General features: G+C 41.6%; 1 protein-coding gene and 1 long non-coding RNA gene across 13 annotated transcripts in view; one reads left to right on the top strand and one right to left on the bottom strand.

The window, feature by feature from the left end:
* Positions 1-832: 832 nt before the first annotated feature.
* Positions 833-5,460, top strand: LOC109615857. Its single transcript, XR_002196857.2, has 3 exons — positions 833-1,390; positions 1,610-1,816; positions 3,228-5,460. It is a non-coding gene; the product is annotated as an uncharacterized LOC109615857 (long non-coding RNA).
* A 7,160-nt stretch (positions 5,461-12,620) lies between these two features.
* The window catches only part of ebf3a (EBF transcription factor 3a), a 102,805-nt gene continuing 95,087 nt past the window's right edge, over positions 12,621-20,338 (bottom strand). For 3 of the 12 annotated variants that reach the window (XM_013134110.4, XM_013134117.4, XM_020047212.3), the window contains exons 13-16: positions 20,065-20,230; positions 18,934-19,119; positions 17,931-18,128; positions 12,621-15,598 (exon numbers count right to left, since the gene is read on the bottom strand). In XM_013134110.4, the coding sequence (XP_012989564.1) occupies positions 15,567-15,598; positions 17,931-18,128; positions 18,934-19,119; positions 20,065-20,230 (582 nt within the window). In that variant the 3' untranslated portion in view covers positions 12,621-15,566. Of the gene's footprint in view, positions 15,599-17,930; positions 18,129-18,921; positions 19,120-20,064; positions 20,231-20,338 lie in introns of all 12 variants that reach the window. The other 9 variants (XM_013134114.4, XM_013134115.4, XM_013134118.4 and 6 more) reach the window with 5 other exon arrangements.

Raw genomic sequence — 20,338 nt, 5'->3', positions numbered from 1 at the left:
CACCAAGGCTCTTATCCTCTTTGAATGTGCTTGGGAAGGGAATCGACTTGGGGATTCATTGAATGGAGCTCCGAATTCAATGGCCCTTATAATGGTCTGCATTTTTCAAAAACAACACCAAACCAATGAAGACACGAAAAGTTTGTATTTCATGGGTGTTAAATTGTCTGTTTGTGTTTTACACAAGCACTGCAATGACTTGCGCTGGGTAAAATAAACTTGTGACGTAAAGACCATGTAAGCATTAGAAAAATAGATGTGCTGGCATGTATCAGCCTCATTCTTGTGTCACGGTAGAACTACACTATAAAACAGACACAGTAGAACTGAAATGTAAAGAACTACACTATAAAACAGACACAGTAGAACTGAACTATAAAGAACTACACTATAAAACAGACACAGTAGAACTTAACTGTAAAGAACTACATTATAAAACAAACACAGTAGAACTGAACTGTAAAGAACTACATTTTATAAAACAGACACAGTAAAACTGAACTGTAAAGAACTACATTTTATAAAACAGACACAGTAGAACTGAACTGTAAAGAACTACACTATAAAACAGACACAGTAGAACTGAACTGTAAAGAACTACATTGTATAAAACACACTGCTGAAGAAGGGATGGGTAAATGTAGCGTGATGATATAATGAATTGATAATTGGCTACTCATTTACTTCTCAGCAGAAAGGGCTGGCATGACAATACCCAGCGCAATCAGAGTTCGGATAGTTTGTGTGCGCGCGTATACATGCGCATGTGGGTAAAAAAATAAAAATAAACAGGCAGTGCAAAGTTTCTATTTTGAAAGCTTTTAATCGGCGACGTGACACCAGAATGACAACCGGAACGACAGCGTTACCAAACAAGCCGGCTGAGACTGGAACAACAACGTTAGCTAATAGCATCATTAGCCTTCTCCCTGCGTGGCTTGGACATGGTCTGTTCTGTGTTTGCACTATACGTTGACTAGCAGATTGCCCGAACAGGCTGACAGTTACTAGCTAGCTCAGCAGTGCCGGGTGAAAACTGCCATCTTCCTGTGGATTTACAGCTGCCGCTTCTGCTACTTCAATTAGTTCTATAGCACACAGATGTTGCTTAAATGTAGCTGCTAATGATGCCGCAATAAGCCTAAGATTCATGCCATATTCACAGGCACGTAAATTTCTCAAGTGGCACAATTAAAGTGGGAATATTGGGAGGGTGTGTGAAGGAAGCTTGGCAGTTGGAGGGAACTTGGAAAGCTGTCCACCTGTTCCTCTATTGGTCGGGATCAAATTAAACTGGAACACCATTTTGGACTGTTAGCCAATCTGGGGGTTTTGTGCGAATTTCAGCCTTCTGAAGAACTGCGGGGCTTGTCGAAGTGGTAACTCCGTGGTATGTAATATCTTAGGGTGAACAGTTTTGATAGATGAATGCAGATACTTTTTATGCACCGTACATGGATTTAGGCCAAATTCAGAAATGCATTAAGACCGGTTTTCTGAAGGACTCTCCCTTGGTATTGGGCTTGCCAGGCTGGAAGCTAGAAGCTTTTAGTCTGGTAAATCTGAGGGGTATGTTCATTTGTGTGACAAGTTTTTTTTTTTTTTACAGGCAACCGCATGGAGCTACAGCCAAAACAAGTCAGTTTAATGCACTCCTTTGTCAAAAGGCTTTCTGAAAGGCAGAGATTGATTCACAGTGAAGGTTTGGGTGGCATTCCCTGTGTTCTTCAAGTCTTTCAGCGTGAATTCCCTCCGCATCCGTAATGACCGCCTATTACCTGTTTAGTGAACTACTTATTGACCGGGACCCATACAGGTACAGTAAAAATAAGCATGCTACATAGAGAAGGGGGGGTGGGGTGGGGGGTGTCTGGGGGACGCTTCCATTGGTGTTATGTTGTGGTACACCTCTCTTTCAATATGGCTCTGCCTCAAACTGGCCCACTGACCCGAACACCGGGGGGTTACAGGTAGCTATCTCTTTTCAGTCCAGTTCCCTGCGGGGGAAAATAAAAGAATAGTATTTTTCTCAGCTGTAGGTCTTTGCCACCAGCCATTGCTTGGATTTACTGGTCGGTCCAGATATTCGTGGATCTCTAAAGAAAACATTGACAGAAAAAGAGGAACTGGATGTTAACAACGCAACTAGTCACATTTGCCTGAACACTGAAAGTAGAATAGTGTAGTTTGGTTTACTGAGGAGTTGAATTGACTGTATATCTGCCATACCTCAGGGATACATTTCCATTTGAGTCATTCAGCAGACACTCTTACCTAGAGCCAATGACCGCTAGTTCCCTGTGTAAAACAACTGACACATCAGAGTCGTAGTAAATAAAAATAATAGGCGTGTTCTCAATAAAGAGACAAAGTCAGTGCCAGTCGGGGAAGGCAGCAGTAGCCACTTAATCAACAGCTGCTTAGTCACAACTTCTACGAAATGTTTTATTAATCCGTTTCGTGTTTTTTTTTTTTTTTTTGAAGATCTCCATAATACACAGTGAAACCAGGTGCGTTCTCGAACTGTCTGGCTGGATTTGTGTGGCGTAGTCTGTAAGATTCAAACCCTTTACAGCGTGTCTTTAATGTCCCATTACATGCTTCCACATGATTCATCACAAAACAGGTGTACAAGCTAGTCAGATGAGCCTTGATGTCAGGGATGTTTTACAGCCGAATCAGCACAAACTTGTCCTTGCACATCATCACGCGAGCACCGCACTCCAAAGTGCACCATCTGTCTTTTACTACAAAGACACCCACCCACAGTCTGATGAAGTCTGATACGAATGCGGTATCTTAATTTGACATTGGTGTTTTTGCAGGAATTTCCTCCTTCACTGGAGGAAATGCAAACGTGCAGTGTATGAGGAAGTGTTTTTATGTTAGTTTTACTTGTCGTTTCCATACCAAATGTAAGACTTCATACGTAAAATGTATTTACTCCTAAGGGACATTCATGTATTATAATATTATAATATTTATATAGATTATAACAAGTATAGGGAGAATTTTCCAGTGTTTTGAAATGTGCTCAAATTTAGATACTACACCTGTCTACAGTCTGCTCTCTACTGTCTTTGCGAGTAGGAGGTACAAGAACACAATCACCACGGCGACAAGGACATCTCACAGCATAGATTTTCACTCAGAGGCAAAAGAGGCAGGTCAGCAACCAGAGGTTTGCTAGTTCAAATCCTGAGTTGTCTTCTTCTTTCTCCAAGTAGTACTGTGCATCAGTGGGAGCTGTATGACAGGGGCTAAACTGAGCTGAAAGGAAGTGCGCAGACCAGATTCACAGCCATCTTTTACAGTAAGCCACTGCCGCATGCTCTCTGGTTACAACGAGTATTAAAGGTTAATCTCTCTATTGTGATTCATTGTCACTTTAACATTTATATTCAGCTTAGTGCCTCCAGATTCTTCTTTTTTTCTGGGTCTTTAAGCTTCTCATGGCTATCTGCTCCAGCTGCATGACTTATCATCTCTTCCACATTAAATTCACTGAATCAGGGAGTGTGACGTAGCCGCTAACTTCTCTAAATGTTCTCTCCGACCCGTCACCATCCAACACCATGGTTTTGAGTTCCAAACAGCACCCTCTTCTCCATTCAAGTGCCCTTGTTAGCCCAGAGCCCTTCCCATTGGTTCCGGTCAAACATAGTGTGTGCACGGGGAACAGGGTACCATTTGGAACGCGGGCAGCCCATGTCTGGGTTAGAAGCCGTCAGGAGTTATTTATTCAGTGAGCAGTAGAGATAGTGCTAAGCCTCTTTGCACCGTGGGCTCTGTGGCTCAGGGAGGTCGATGGAGCACAGCTCAGGTGTCGCTGTATTCATAGCAGACTTGTGCCGTACCGAATCTCCCGTGCAGAGGTGAAGCCATTACAATGTGTGCATGTTAAGTCAATTTGCTTCCATGTCACCGTAGTGAGTCGGCGTGTGTAAGTGTGAATGCGACGGGCTGAATAGCGCCGGTGTTATTTACCTTGCTCGACAATAACTAACAGCCGAATGTTAGGGTGCATTAGACAGGTGGGAGGGAAAAGTGTGACAATGTGGAGATAATTAGCCACGGGAACAAAACACAAACAATCACACAAAACAGGTTTTGTTGTTTGTATTTTCTTTGAGTGTCCCTTTTCTCCCCAAGAACTCTGATCTTTAATGTGTGTGTTGTATTGTCTGTAATGTTTATGACAGATGGTCTGTACTATTCATATATTTTTTTCTGTGTTATTTATGTCACTTTGTCGAGAATATTTATGTCATATTGTCTTTAGTATGTATGTACTATTGTCCGTAATTTTCATGTAATAATTTCTGTAGTAATTATGTAATATTGTCTTCAGTATGTATGTAATTTTGTCTTTAATATTAATGTTATGATGTCTGTAGTATTTATGTCAAAATGATTCCCCTGAAAATACTGTACTATGTCTGTGCAGATATTTGACGTGCAAAATTAAGTGAGGTGTGACAGAAAATCTACTTTCAGATTATGGACACATAAGCAACATATCACATCCCGCTCAAAATGCAGTGTTATAGTTTGTTATTTAAAATGGTTCTGGGCTTAACCTTTAAATAAGTGCTATCCAAGTGGCCTTGTGATTGGATAAGTAATTGTACAATTTTCTGCAATCACCATCAGCTTGCATTTGGAACATTGGATTTGACCCTTTTTCAGAATGGAGCCACATGTGGAATGAACATTGGTTGTCCTTTTGGCTGTCAAAAAAAGTGTTTGGCAAGTAATCTATTGACAATAAATCAGGAGGCTGGCTGATTCTCACAACGATTGCAACATTGATTGGACTAATGAATCATATCATTCCGCCAATTACCCAGCGAGGAAGGACTAACAATAGGCTGTTGGAGGTCAATCACCTGTTTGTCGGAAGGATAAGCAGTGTCCACACCTCCCCACTTTCAGTGTACAATATACAATACACAAGAGGCTAGAGACATAGGAAACGGACAAGAAAATCAACGTGTGTTATAACTGGCAAATGTGAACATTATTTGTTTTACTAGCTTCCTGATGCCAATTCTCCAGCTGTTAATGATACAGTCACTCCCTGACTACCAGAAAATGAAAACCTGCCCCACCACCCTGGCTACAGTTACATATAACAAAACCACAACACGGCACACAGAGATCTATAACCTTTGCCGCCATCAAATACTTGCCGCAATGTCCTAATATCCCAGCATGCCCCTCATTCAATCAAAGGAACAGAACACTCGTTATTAACAAATTCTAATCATTGTCCTGTATCATCGTTTTAATGTGATCATTAAATATTCATAAATCCTCTGTCAATACTGGCTCAAAACCCTGCAGTGGTAGAAGTCATGGGTTTGTTCATTTAAACGTGCTGCGCTCTGAGATCAAGTCAAAGGTCAGAGGGCAGAGTCACGCGATTAAAGGCAAGCGATGCTAGCTGAAGGCGGAGGGCATCTGTCGTTATTATTATTACAACAATAATTTCTGCAGGGTTGGCAACCCCCCCCCCCCACACACACACACAAACACACACACACACACACACACCCCATTACCACCAATATCATCAGCCCCAACCCCAAGTGAGACGAGATAATATTGATGTAAACTTTTTTTTTTCCTCATGTACTGCCTACTGGCTTGAGCACCACTTCTGGTATCGTTATATATCAAAGGAGCCTCTTTTTCAATATCAGAAGAGCGTGCCGTAAATCACACCCGCAGAGAGATCTCTAAGGAAAATAGTCCCTGGTAGTAACACTGCCTTTTGTTGCATGGATACAAGTGTCTCCTGTTCCAGAAGAAAATAGATCTGTAATAGAGCTAAGAGTCACACAGCGAAGAAGCCACAAAAACAAAACACTATTGTGATCAATGTAAATATGGCCAAGATTTGACACTAATAATATCATACATTTTGTTACAGTGTTAGTCAGGGCTGAGAGTAATTTGAAGGACTTAACATTAACTAGGATGTTGTGGTACTAACATTATCTGCCCCTATCATATTGTGGCGCTAACATTATCTGACCCTATCATATTGTGGGGCTAACATTATCTGACCCTATCACAATGTGGGGCAAGCATTATTTCTGTTTATAGAATCACACAATTAATCAGCCTGGCATGGCATGTTATTGCCACTGTGTGAAAACATGGACTCATCTCAATACAAGACTTCTCGGTTTGACAAAATCTGACTGAAAACAATCAGTTTCATGGGAAAACGATGATGAAATCTGTGTTTGTTGCTGAACTAAGTTGTCTAATGTTGAACGAATTTTCTCAAGCAATTCGCTGAAATATTCAATATATGTACTTTGTGCATGTTAACTACATGGGCTCAATCTTCCTGAAGCACTGTGTAGATGCTTATTTAGACATCAGCAATATTTCATTTAAATAACTATATTTTGCTTGATGTATTTTTCCCCAGAACTCTTTCCATCTAACACAATGATTACCAGCTTAACAAGTACATTTCCTACAGGATGAAATTGTAATATAAAAATATATTGTCCCTGTGATTTTAAGAAAGTTCCTAACTTTTATAGTAACTATTCAGTCGGTAAAATAACACTTTGAGATAACATTACACAGGGCAAAATAACTGAAATGAATAATTACCGTATTGTGTAATTTATGTTTCTTACTGTTGCTCTAAAACGTGCTAATTGTTCAAACAAAATGTGCAGACAAAAATCTTTAGCCAGTCTTTTGTACAGGAAAAAAGAGACCATTTGGCCAGTTCACTTTATCAGGGCAGCTTTGATTCCTCTCTCTCCCTTTTTTTTTAAGGGTGCAGTCCCTTCCCCCGCATTCCAGATTCATGGCATAATCTTTGTTTTTACAGTCCCAACTGTCGGTACCCATGGCAATCTCCATGTATGTCGAATGACTGTCTCCCAACTCCCAGAGTCCCAGGGTGAGTTCTAAATAACAATCCTGTTCCCTCTCGGGGTCCCAGTCAGATGTACTGCTCTACGTAGGGAATATAGGGGGCCATTTGGGCCCTGACGGTAACAGTACACCAGTTGTTCCCAGAGCTGCCTGGACCTGGTCAGAGAGACACCACAGGGCACCATCTAATCATACAGTCTATGACCCCATTTATACCTGGTTCCAACATGCATCCTTTGTCCAGGTTTCTTCCACATCCTGATTGGTCCCACATATTTAGACGGGTGTAAGATATTACGATACGTTCTTATCTGATCTTATAAGGGTCAACGAATGCGATTGGGTCGAGGTCAGGGCACTATCAGTTCTTGGAACAGGTCTTGTGACCAGGAGGTTTTTTCACAGGTCGACTTGCTAAACAAATGTATCTATGGGCAAGCACCTCTGAGTTGGGTTAAGAACCGGATAGGGATTTCAATACGTTCCTTACCATTGAGCATTCATTTTCCTGCTGCCAAGATGTTTGCATGTTTTTGATTCCACAAAATCAAAAAAATTAATATGTTAGCTACTTTGTCAAGTGATACGAAAATACATTCAAACTTGAAAATTGTTTCAAACCCAACTGGCTACCCAAATGTGTTTTAGTGTTTTAATGCCTGGGAAACAACGAAGACAAGAACATGGAAATCAATATTTTACAAAAAAATTATATTTTAGGGACGCAGAGGCTGCTGTTTCAAAAACTCTGAACAGTAACCCATCCTCATTAGCTGTCATGTTCATCCATTGTGCTACTGTCAATTGTGAGTCAAGGACTTGTGCAGCATCAGAAATCAGGTGTGTGTGATTCAGTGTGTGTGTGCATGCAGGTTTGTGGGTGTGTGTGTGTCTGTGTGCATTTAAAAGTGTGTTTGTTTATCACTCAGTGGATCATCCAGGACTGATGTTTCTAAAGTAGAAAATGAAGCACCAGGGGTCATATTCAGACATTCAGGTGTGGTTCTTTGGCGTATTGACGCGCCACCTATCAGTTTCCCTCATTATCACACTTCCCCGCTTGATCCCGACCAGGGCAATGTGACATAATCAGCTGCCAATCAGCAACTCTGCCTCTCTGCATTCTCTTAATTGTTCAGATGGAATGGACGCAAACAACGTTGTCTTGATGAGAAATTGACATTTTCTGACCTGCTTTCCAAGAGCTCTCAGAGAGACAGATAAGATGTGGGGGGTTGTTTTAAAGGAGAGGTCTGGCCTCTTCAGGCCTTTATATCCTGCTGCCTGGCGCAGTTGATGAGTATAGATTTCACAAAGGCCTCTTTCAACATTGGAGCTATGAACGATACCACCCCTTATAGACAAAAGCTAACCTTGCCCTTTAAATACATTGATTCTGGACTTTATCCTTTATCTGCGTGAACTTGGCAAAAAAGTCTGAAAAAAAGCATCTGTCCAGAAAATAATTGCTACGTACTTAACAGAGAAATTGATGACAAATAATATGAATACTAATATAATCATTTTTATTTGGATGTCTTGGGGACACAATTTGTGTCCCAGGTGCAATAATGTTTGATTCCAGATATAATCTTTTCTGGTTCTATCCAGGAACCTCAGTAGAAAAGTATCTACCAGAAATGATATGGGTTCCAAGAACCAAAAGTACATTACCCGGAGGTAAAATGGTTTACATAAACATGTTAATCATATAACAAAGCGCCTACTCTTATCCAAAGTGACTTACTCTTAGTGAATCTATCTTTGGATATCTAGATGGAACAACCAATCAGTTCCATAGTGTACACCATACTCAGTGAAGTCACTAGCAAGGTGGGTGCTACAAGGAAGAAAAAATCTAATAATAAACATTGTGAGCATTCGTACACCAAGGTAAAAGTGGAGGGAGACGGTTCTATATGAAAAAAAAGTTTTATCGGCCTCTTGATGGCCAGCTGGTTTTGATTTGATGCTTGTTTGGTCACGACACCAGCAACAGACTGCAAATGCCAATGAGAATTCTAGAATAAAGACTGAACATTGTCTTTGGCAGACACCTACGCTGAAAACAAACATACCTGCTTGAATAGAAACAGCAGCGAAGCCAATTGTCCAAATACTTTTGGCATCCTAATAGAGGGGAAAACCTTGAACAAAATGGACCGATATGGATGAAACACTTTAATCCCATTGTCATTGTATCATTTCAAATCCTAAGTGCTTGGATGCAGAGCCAGAAATAAATCTAATTGTCACTTTCCAAATTCTGTATGTCGCCAGAAAAAAACAGTAGACAATGTTGGCGCGCAACATAAGTTAAGAAAAAAGAAAGCTCTGGTGATCTCAGAAATGGCCAACCACCTGGTAGACTTTGGATGACTTCTTCAGTGGATGACCAAAATCATTTTTGCCATTTTGAAGAATTTTTTTATTTCCAACAGATCAGCTTCATTATGAAGCAGGACAATTATCCCAAACACACTGGAATAGCTACCAAGTTTTAAATATCTGGACTGGCAAGGTCAATCACCCAAACTCAATTCAATGTGGAGATGCTCAAGGCAAGACGGAAGGCAAAAGGGCCCAGGAACAAGCCAGAACTGAAGCCACACGCCTGGCAGAAAACAACTGTGAAAGCTCCTCAGCATCTACTTATGTCAGTGGTCCTCAGACTTCTGGCCATCGTGGCATGCAAAGGATATGCAACCACACAGCTCCGGAAAACATGAAGAGACCCCTACAGCTTTTACTTTCCTTTCCAAAATGTCCTTAATTTTATCCTGGAGCTGTGTATTAAACATCACTATTGTACTGCACATATTGTCAATCTGTTCAGTTACTGTTGGTACCTTAAATCAGTTAAAATCAGGTTTTTGTACAAAACTTGCTTTTCTGAAAGGTTCATCCGATGTGGATGAAAATAGCTCCACATTAAAGCTGACAGTCCACATGTTCTGTATCATTTCAAATTCAAGGATATATAATACAGAGACAAAAAATAAGTAACAGTAAGTAATGTTTGGTCTTGGTTAGGGCGTCAATGGCTGGCCTGGCCATGGGCGTGTCGAGATTACACCCTTTCAGTGTTGTCCAGCAATGGAATGAAACATCCATATAATGGCTCAAAAGATTCACCACACACCCGAACCCCTAGGCACTTCTGGAGATCTAAGAGGATTGGATAAGTGTTAGCAAAAAGGAAAAGGAAAAATGTGTACTGAAATGCACCACCAAAAGAATTGTAGTCTCTCAGAATGACCAGGGGTAAGATATGTACCAGTGTAGCTGTATTGGAGTAGCAGATATTATGGAGCAAGCTATAGTAGAAGTGGCGTGTACCTTAAAGGGACTTGTAAATAAGATGGTACCAGTGAGTCTGACGACATGTAACAAGGGCCAGTTGTTATCCAGAAGGTAAAGGTCACAGCGATGAGTGCTGAAGGGGGCGCTGGTAATAAAGCGTATGGCAGTGTTGTAAAACACTTCACGTTTATTGAGGAGCTTTTTAGCAGCAAATGTACAGAATAAGTCGCCATAGGTGAGGGTCGGCAGGTTGGTCATTTAAACAAAGGTATGCTTGGCAGCATGGCTGAGGAGTGTGACAATTTTGGATTAAACTTTAGACTGAAGGTGGGTGACAAGGGCGTTGACTGACAGAGAGCAGTGCAGCCATGTTGCCAGGATATTCAAAAGCGTGGACACAGTCTAACTGTGACCCATTCAGGGTGAGTATGGTTGAAGGAGAGGTATGTCCTTCATACAGTGCACACTCTCTCCTTCTAATTCAGGGGGTTTTAAGGTGAGGATGAGGAACGAGGATGGACACACAGACACACACACACGTCTAACTTAGTTATATATTTACATCAAAATGCATTTGCCCAGAAAGTTCTATTTTTACTAACCATAATCCCCAAACCTAACCCTAACGCTTTAACCTCTCCCTAACCCTTAACCCTATTATTATCTGTAACCCCGACCTTCAACCCTAAACCGGGAATAGATTTTTTTTTTTTTTTTAACTCTGCGGTCAAATTGCTCAGGTTTTGCTATCGTTGAGTAAACAAAGCGCAAACGCATGCATTTAAAAAAAAATAGTTATGATTGTATGTTTGTCATACAGCTGTTATTGTTGTCCCGGTTTTTGTGACAGGATATGCAGCTCGATTAAATAGTAATGTGATAATTTTTATATCAATTATCATTTGAACAAATACAGAAATACTGTTGACAAAAATATGTGCTTGGCTAATAGGCGTGAAAAAGGAACTCTTCATGTTTCCTGTGACATTTTGAATTCTTTAAATGTTTTCTTATTGCTACAGTTATGGACACATTGTGCCAATTCAGATTTTTTTATTCCTGCTACTAATCCTTTTAAAAATGTTATTTAGTCATTTCAAAACGTTGACACTGATGCCATATATAGGCCCCTTTTTTCACGGAAAGATCTTTATGCATTGGAAAATCCGTGAAAGTGGCATGTACATTTTTCCTATCCCAATGTTGCCAGATATGTTTTTATCACCTTATGTGCATGATTTGGGTTAGAGGATAGTGGACACTAAAGATGGTTGGAGAGAACCTTGTTCATGGTGTTTGTTTAGGTCACTGTGCTGTACATTCTTTAGTGTCTCTTATATCTATGTGTTTACTTGTTACTTATGCTATTTGGGCGCGCACACTTATTTTGTAGTGAAAGCTTTTATTGCTGTTTGTCCACAGACATTTGTGTACAATCATCTAGCTTGTGAAACCAACACCTAGCGTATACAGTAGCTTTTTCCTGTACGCTTCCTGCTCTTGCTCTTCAGGGACCAGTGATTCGACCATGGAGGCTCCGCCCCCCCCCCCCCCCCCCCCCCCCCCCCCCCGGGACACTCATTCCTTTAAGGGATGATTCACTGCAGTGGAAGATGAAAGCCACGCGTCACCATCACACCCCAAAAACACCACCCGTCTGTACGCGGCTGACCTGGTGCTCCACTCTGATGCCACCTGGGTGCCAGCCAAAGCAGGCCAAAATGTCCCCCAGCTATAATGTTAACCAATGCAGGGTGATTCTACATTATCGCCCCCCTTCTAAGACAGACCGTTAGCATCGTTGGGCGGTGGAAAACATGGACGAAAGACCTGTTGGGACTAGAACGTTGGGATTCATTCAGAACTGCCATTGAAATGTTAACCGTGGCTTTCCTTTCCATATTAATCTGATTCGCAAACCAAGCATCAGTGGCATGAAGTTGAACTGTAACTGGCACCGGTGTAATCCTGTTTTCTAAATTATTATTTTTTACAGTACCACGATCAGTCTGGTCGTAGTTGTCGGTTTCTATTCAGTAAACAAGACCAGTCAAGGAGTAGTTTTGTACAGTCCCCAAGACCAGATAGAAGTGAGCCATAGAGTGAACTGAACTGCCATAATGGGGACATACAGTGGGATTTCAATTCAACACCATTGTCCATTCAATGAAAGCAATAAAGCATCAATGGTGGTGGAAGATATGGATGACAGACTTACAGGAATGTTGAACAAAGTAATGGATTAGCTTTGTGTTGTAATGCTGCTTTACACAGCCTGGGTTTTCAGGCTGTTTCATTGACATGGTCGTGGTTTGGCAATTAGACATGGTGTTGAGTGACAGACATGCTCCTATCCAAAGACATCATAGGTTTTGAAAATGCTAAAATAATTAGGATTACCAGGAGAATTTGTTCACAGACAAGAAATACTTTAATTAAATATAGTGTAAAATGAACATCTTTATACAGTTATAGGTGAAAATGTGGACATAAAACAAAACAAAAAATACACAAAACCAAATAATAGTCTTCCCTTACAGAACTGTTGACCATTTAGTGAGATCCTCAAAACTGAAGGCAACAAAGCAATGAAAGCATGGTCTGATTAGCAAAAAAAAAACACATGAACCAAATTGCAGAAATGATGAAATTCACAAATGTTTTTAAATGTAACCTTGCGTCTCCCTTTTTACTTTCAAGGTGACTTCTCAGCCTTCCCCACTTAGCCAAGCCTTGTTGAGCCATCACAAAGCAAATACATTGCACATTCATCAATTTCTTTCTACAGCTGCCGTATGTCGTGCTTCCTCACAGAAAAGAAGAAAAACTTTCAATTTGTCAAAGGGGAAGAGTCCTTTTTGGTCCCTCCCTCTCTCTCTCCCCCCCCCCCAAGATGATCCTTCTTCCACTCTATGTAACATATGAGATTTTTAAACTTTTTTTTTTACAAAGTGTTAAGTGCAAAGTAAAATATAAAAAATGAAATCCTTGGTAGAAACATTTGTGTGTTGTCGGTTGATATGGCACAACCAGGAAAATCAATAGCGTGAAGGAAGATGATGGACAATTTAATTCTGCTACAGTATGATGCTACAATATTTTATGGAGTTATTGTAAAATGCCATGTACAATTTAGCATTTTTATCCTGCCTCGAGATACAGCATATCTTACAAAATCTCTACCTTTTTTAACATCTCTTCAGATGTTCCACACTGATGTGAGGGAGTTAAGCCAAATACTAACAAAAAAAAACATGAAATGACAAAATAGTCAAAAGAGGAAGGGGTCACAATACTTCTTTTATTTTTAGTAAAAAATGTTTGTGCTTTTTACACCATATATCATCTTCATGGAGTTGTGATTGGCATTGTGGTGTGGTATGCTGTCATTAGACCATAAGAAACGTTGAGATACGAGGGCTATGTTCAGAATGAAAACGTTCTTTAACGTTGCAGGTTGAAATGCCACAAACAGCGCCAACGTGATTCCTTGCTCTACGCGTCCATGGTGCATGTTCCACTGTACACGGCATTTCTATTGGAACGTTCCAGAATGTTGCATCCTGCTGATCGCATCCCCAGGCTTCAAAATTGCTTTTCTGGCAGATTATAATAAACAACAGTGATTTTTAATGTCTAGTTTCAATTCCAGATTAGATGGTTTTGATGTGTGGTTTTGTTCCCTGTTTAAGACAGCTGAGCTAAATGATATGGGGTAGCAGGTAAAAATGACTTTTTACATTCTACAAAACAAAATGTACAACCACAAATTGAATCACCCCCGGGGGCGGGCTCCTGGACATGCACATTTTCTACTATTATTATCATTACAGCCATGTGTCACAAACAAGTTATTTGACTATACAACAAACAGTATTATTCCAAAAAAGTATTTTTGTTTTACATAACTTAGAAATTAATACAAAAATAAACAATGAATTTTGTCTGTTATTCTCAAAATAACAAAACAATGAAACGAACGAAATGAGTTATTTTGACAAACAAAATGTAATTTTGAGATACAAATGAAATTGCAATTAATCTATTGTTACAACAAAAACAAATAAAAAACTCTTATGAGGGCAATGGTTCTTGGCTTTACGCTCTGTGCTGCATCACAATATCTGGCCATGACAAACAATACATACAAGATCAAATTAAATGATTGAAAGCAATTTACAAAATTGAGAAGATAAATACAATATTTATAATGAATATGTTACAAAAAATTCCCTTAGTGACCGCAAGTGTTTATGTGAAAGTGTTACAATGTAAGTTACCCCTTACTGTTTTTATAAGGAATAAAACTCTGTACTAAATATTTAAGTGGATCTGGAAAATTCAAGACAAGTGTATAAATATTTAGCTACAACTTTGGCAAAATCACAAAAGTCTACAATTGTATAACCACATACAAAACACATTAGGGAATAAGGAGCTAGAAGTAAAAGGACAACTTTCTGGTACAAGAAACATAGACTTCACAGTAGCCTAAGAATGCAATATTATACAGTGCTAGCAAAAAAGTTGAAAAACATTGCAGATCACACTTGCTTAACAGGAAGCTCTAGCAGTGGAAGTATTTTCTTTTTACCAACAGACAGTAGCTTTTCATCTCTGTTAGTGTGCTTGTTGAAGGCAAGAGAAGAATTTTTGCAATATCAAAGTTACAATTTCTACCTACAATAAGTTACAAAGTTCATTTTTTAGATGAAGTAAGCATGATTTAATCTCCTCTGCCAGCCCCTCCCCCAAGAGTTTTCTTATTTACTTCTTCATGTTAATGTTGTTTTTAAAATCATATAATTCATATTATTTCCAGTTTTAATGGTTCACATTGTCTTGGCCCCCTTTTCTCTTACCACAAATTATAAACAAAAAGAAAAATATAAAAACATGAATTGACATTATAGAGATGTACAATTGTTGTGTAAAGAGAAACATATTCTGAGGCTTCGTAATCAGTGTTTTTCATCAAATGGCGCATCCACAAAGTTTCTCCCAAATACATAGCAAGAACTAGACATAGCCAAGATCAAACCAGACACATTTATACAAAATAGGCATTTTTCTTCCTTTTTTCTTCAAGACTGAGAAATGTGAAAATATGACAAGAAATTCAGTCAATAAAATTAAATTGTTCATGACAAAGTTGCTTACATGTCACAATTCATATTTGTTTGAATAAAATCTTTGAAACAAAGTCTTTTTCTCTCTCTGAATAACAGATTTATTTGTTGATTTTATTCTTGTTTGATGACACAGACTCAAGCTGAATCTTCCGGAGGTTCTAAACAAGTCCACTGCAGTCCCTTTGTGACGATTGGTGCTTGTTCAGGAAGAGGAAGTGCAATTTACATAGGAGGGACAACAAGGCCGGACATTGCTAGAAAAGGAAAGAAAAAAACAACAACTTTAACATCACAGCCCAATTTCTGTAGTACTGTAATTTAAAGAACAGAGGCAGACATATTATTCCATTTCAATAAATAGACAGGAACAACAAATGGGTCCCTGCAGTTCATAAAAGCAAAAAGAGCTTGTAAGATGGCAGCCGCGAGGATGTTTGTGTGTGCGTGTCAGAGGGGGTTAGGGACAGAGGGGGGATGGGATGCAGGAGGACTGAGTGAAATGTGCTTTTCTAACAAGACATGGGAGAAAGACTTCACTTTTTAAAGAGGAGCTTTCTGACATTTTCAGGAAAAAGCATCCCATCTTCCCACATGTGTGATATTTCTTTTAGCGTTTTGTTAATGGCAAACAGAGGCCCGGCGTCCCTGGAGGCCGACCATGCTGACAGCTGAGAAACAACACGGTCACTTCTGCTAACGTCAGATACCCGTGACTCCCCCCCTCGCACCAGAACCAGTCAAGGACCAGACACTTCTCAGGTTCCCTTAGATGGAAATCCGTCGTTTGTTTTTTAATCCAGCATTACTGGAAAGCCTTTAACCATACATCAAGTCTATGCTATTTGAATATCATAATTCAATTTTTTTATAGTCTTATCGTGATACAGCCACAAAACCTTTTTACACCAATATCAGGTCCTACCGTTATATGGTTTTTAGGTTTTATCGCTTCCACATCCATAGGAAACACAGAAACCAAACCCCTCAAGTTTTCGATGCAATGATAAGAGTTCAATCACTTAGCTTGGGCTTTTTTTTCCCCATTCTCATCACATTCATTCTGTGAATGTCCATATAGTGAATTGCTAGTTTTCAGACACTACGAGGAGATTCAGAAATAGATGAGCTGCCAGAAGTAAGAAGATTGATGCACTCGGTGCTTCCTCTCACTTTAACAATTAGGCCCACCCATCTCTCCAGTGCTTTGGACTTATTTGTAGTGTCATGGTTGGAATGCTTTTAAGTTTGCTAGTTGCACTTGATGACATGGCATTCCTCATTAATTTCTGCAAGCCACATATTAATAAGTGTAGGCATGTAGCACCATGAACTTTAATTTCCCAGTTCATTAGTCCCCACGTTATTAATATTGGATGCACACACTATGCCTAAAACACGTTTTCAAAGCAAACAAGTCAGCCTCGAAATAGAGAGAAAAATAAACCCAAAAATAACACTTTAATTCGGACCAGTTGATGCAGATTTGTTTCCTTGCACAATGACCCTTTCTGTATTTCCACTGAGTCTTCAGTCTTTCTCATTAAAATGAGGATATATTCAGATTGCCTTTTTCTCGCGTAGCGTTGAACTCACCAAGTCCTTTGCAGATGTCTTGGTGTTAAAGTGCACCACTCGCAAAACACCCTGAATAAAATCTTTATGCTTCTGGCCTTTAAGTGGCTCCATTTTAGTAACTACAACTGAAAAACATGAATGTTTAACCAAGTACAATACTCAAATACCTAAATCAGTGGGAAGTTTGACGCGTGATGCGTTCCCAGGGCCGCGAACGTCCTGATCTCTAATCCCGGCTGCATTAGAATACCATGCTGGAGTGCTTGTCGGAGTTACGCGGAGTCTATTCATGAAGGACCAAAATTGGCCCACTAGGGTCAATGGAAGGGGTAGGAGGGAGGGGTGGGGATGGGGTGGGGTGGGGGGGGGGGGGGGGGTTGAGGTTGTGAATATTAATGCATATTATGTTCAATTCAGATTGAATGTAAAAGGAGGGCCGGATCCAGGGGTTACTGTGAATAATGCATGGGTAGAATGGATACGGCACTTATCCCGTGTGTTTACCATTGGAGCACGCCGTTTTGGATTTGACCACAGTGACAGTGGTTCCTCCTTCAGGTGTTTCACATTGGGGCATATCTACTGAACTGCGAAACCAATGCAAATCATAGGGGGGTGCGGGGGGGTTGGGGTGGGGGGCAAAACCCCCAAGGGGCTCTTAAGTCCCCTCAATCATTAATGGTCAGATAAATAAATAAACAAACAAACAAATAAATAAATAAAGAAATAAAAAAAACTTGCGCATGCACAAGGCATACATGCATGCATAATGTGGCCATCAATCCTTTCATCCGTCCGCACCCGTCCGTCCATAGATACACGATTCTCGTCAACGTCGCTAACACGCCGACTTTGCCCCCCGGGAGCGTGAGAGCACCGGGCCACACCCCCACGGGCTTTTGGGTCGGGGCGAGAGGGACACCACGGGGGGGGGGGGGGGCCAACAGGTCGGAACAGAAAAAAGGACAAGAGGACTGTGGTGGGCACCGTTAAAGGAGGGAGGTGGCTCACCTTGAAGTCCATTGCCATTTGCACTGGTGCACGAAGGAGGTGGAGAAGCTTGGGGCCTTACAACAGGGGCAAAGGCGCTCTTTTGTTTCACTGCAGAGATGACATTGGCAGGTGAGAATGAGAAAATGCCGTGTGTACCGCTACAGTTTGAAGAGAGGCTGACCGAAGAGGCTGCCATGGTAGGGCTCGACGGCACTACTGCAATAAAGCAAAAAATAATCACCACTCAGAGAGGAGTTTCACCACGGCACAGATTAGTCAAAAAATATATATATATAAAGATAATTTTTTTTGGATTGATTTAATCGATTGATCGGGCCTTGCCTCTTTTTCAAATCAAAATGTGTGTATGTATGTGTGGAAAGAAATCAGGTGAAATCAGGATGGTTGTGATCGGGTGGGGAAGAAAAAAATGATCAGAACTTGGATGGGTTGTCGACAAGTTAGAAGATGTAGATAAGTAAGAAACCAAATTGCAATCACAACAAAATGTTTTCAAAATCATATTTGGAGTGGGATTGAGATGTGAAATGTTCTGCCTAGGCCATTCTGGATAACAGGTATCTGAGAAGTTGACTCTTGATTTGGGGGGATATCAGTCGAAAAAGTTCGGTTCAATAATTTTGTGTTGCGTCTTTTAGGGGGGGGGGGGGTGGGGCGAGGGCGAGGGGTGTGCACCATGCCATTTTATTATAATTTCCATTTGTTATATTTTTTTCAGTAATTTCGTGAGCCTGATTGTTGATTTTTTTTTAAGTGTCTTGGGTGTTCAGCCTCCAAAGTCACCCCTCCTTTTATCCAGTAGCACACATTCCAAAATAATAAAAAACATAACCAAAATCATAACTATAACACAGGAGGGTGTAAACCAAATAAACATCAAATAAAAAAATAAAATAAAAAAAACATTGTCTAAAAAAATCCAAAAGAAACAAAGCCGCTCACAACATTACACTGGGTGATGAGGAGGAATTAACAGGGAGCTTGTTACCTTGATACTTACTGCCGTAGGGGGAGTTGGCAGAGGAGCCGTTGAGGAACCCCGGTGAGCTGGGGACCCCCAAGTTGGACATGGCGTTGCCGTAGCCGTTCATGCTGTTGCTGACGGTGTTGTAGTTTGACTGCTGCGGGGTGCTGCTGGGGACATAGCCACGGGGGGACACGCTGCTGGTTTGGCGGCTGTATCCTACTGTGGAGAAGGTGAGACAATCTGTCAGAGGTGGAGCCGCCCACGGCAAAGACAAGCGGCACCGGAAGGGACGCCCGGCTCCTAATGTAGAGCACTGCTTTTGACAGGGACACCATCAGGGTTCAGGTCAAATGTAGTGGCCCTATGCAAGGAAGGCGGCGCCATTCCGGACACGCCCACGGAGGAAAGCCTGACGCCGGGCCGCACTGTCTGCCGCTCACGGCGTTACTTCGATTTGCACCGCGACCCCGTGTCCGTTAGCCCGTTAATCAACATCGCTGTCTTCTGAGCGTCGTGTTCAGCGTGCAAAAGTGGGAGTGCATTTGTCTTCATTTGAGATCTGGTGACGTGTGCAGGAAGCCCACGGTTCCCTACTGAAAACGTACAGCCACAATTACATAATATTCATGAGCTGGTGTGTGTGGTGTGTGTGGTGTGTGTGGTGTGCGGGTTCCACCGGCGAGCTGAGGCGATATGCGCGCACTACGCGTGCTGAGACGGAAAAAGGAAAGAGCACTATGCAGCGTGCCCTGACCTCAGCCGCAGCAACAAAGAACAGATGTAAAACTATTATCAGCCCGCGCTGCTAAGTGAATAGTGGGGAGCGTTCAATCGGTGGGTCATTCCCGGCCGAGCCGGGCAGGCAAGCAGACCAGGGGAGGCGGCAACAGCATCAGGCTAGCACCCCCGGGTACCACAATTATAAGATAGAGCCAGGGAAGATAGAGCTGCACCAGGGAGCGAGTCGGCGCGGGCCAGGTGATGTTGACAGGTAAAGCTAGATCAGTTGTTGTCGGCAGCTTATCTCCACTCACGGGCCGCGTCCCAAACGGCGCCCTGTTCCTCTCAAAGTGCACCACTTTTGACCGGAGAGGCATCGGCGTAGTGGGGAGGAACAGGGCTCCGTTTGGGAGGCGCTCCGCGGCTACATACCCTGGTCATTACCCTGTGACGTCTCGGAGACGTTGACGGCGAGCTGGCTGCCGAACGAGTTCACCCCCATCATGCCGCCGTGAGAAGCCGTGTTGCCCAGCGACGGAATCTGGTTGTGGTTGCGCGGGACGCTGTACAGGGCCTCGGCGATGTCGGCCGCCCGCTTCAAGATGATTTCCTGGAGGAAGAGGGGAGAGGAAGCGATGGGTCACGTCAGCCCCTTCGGCATTTGCGTTCGGTAGAGGACGTTGGCTGGAGGGTTCTGTCTCAACCTTGCGTATTTGAA

The sequence above is a fragment of the Esox lucius genome, chromosome 6, assembly GCF_011004845.1.
Source record: "Esox lucius isolate fEsoLuc1 chromosome 6, fEsoLuc1.pri, whole genome shotgun sequence".
Taxonomy (NCBI): Eukaryota; Metazoa; Chordata; class Actinopteri; order Esociformes; family Esocidae; genus Esox; species Esox lucius.
The sequence above is the reverse complement of the archived record's forward strand: the minus strand, read 5'-3'. Positions and strand labels throughout refer to the sequence as shown.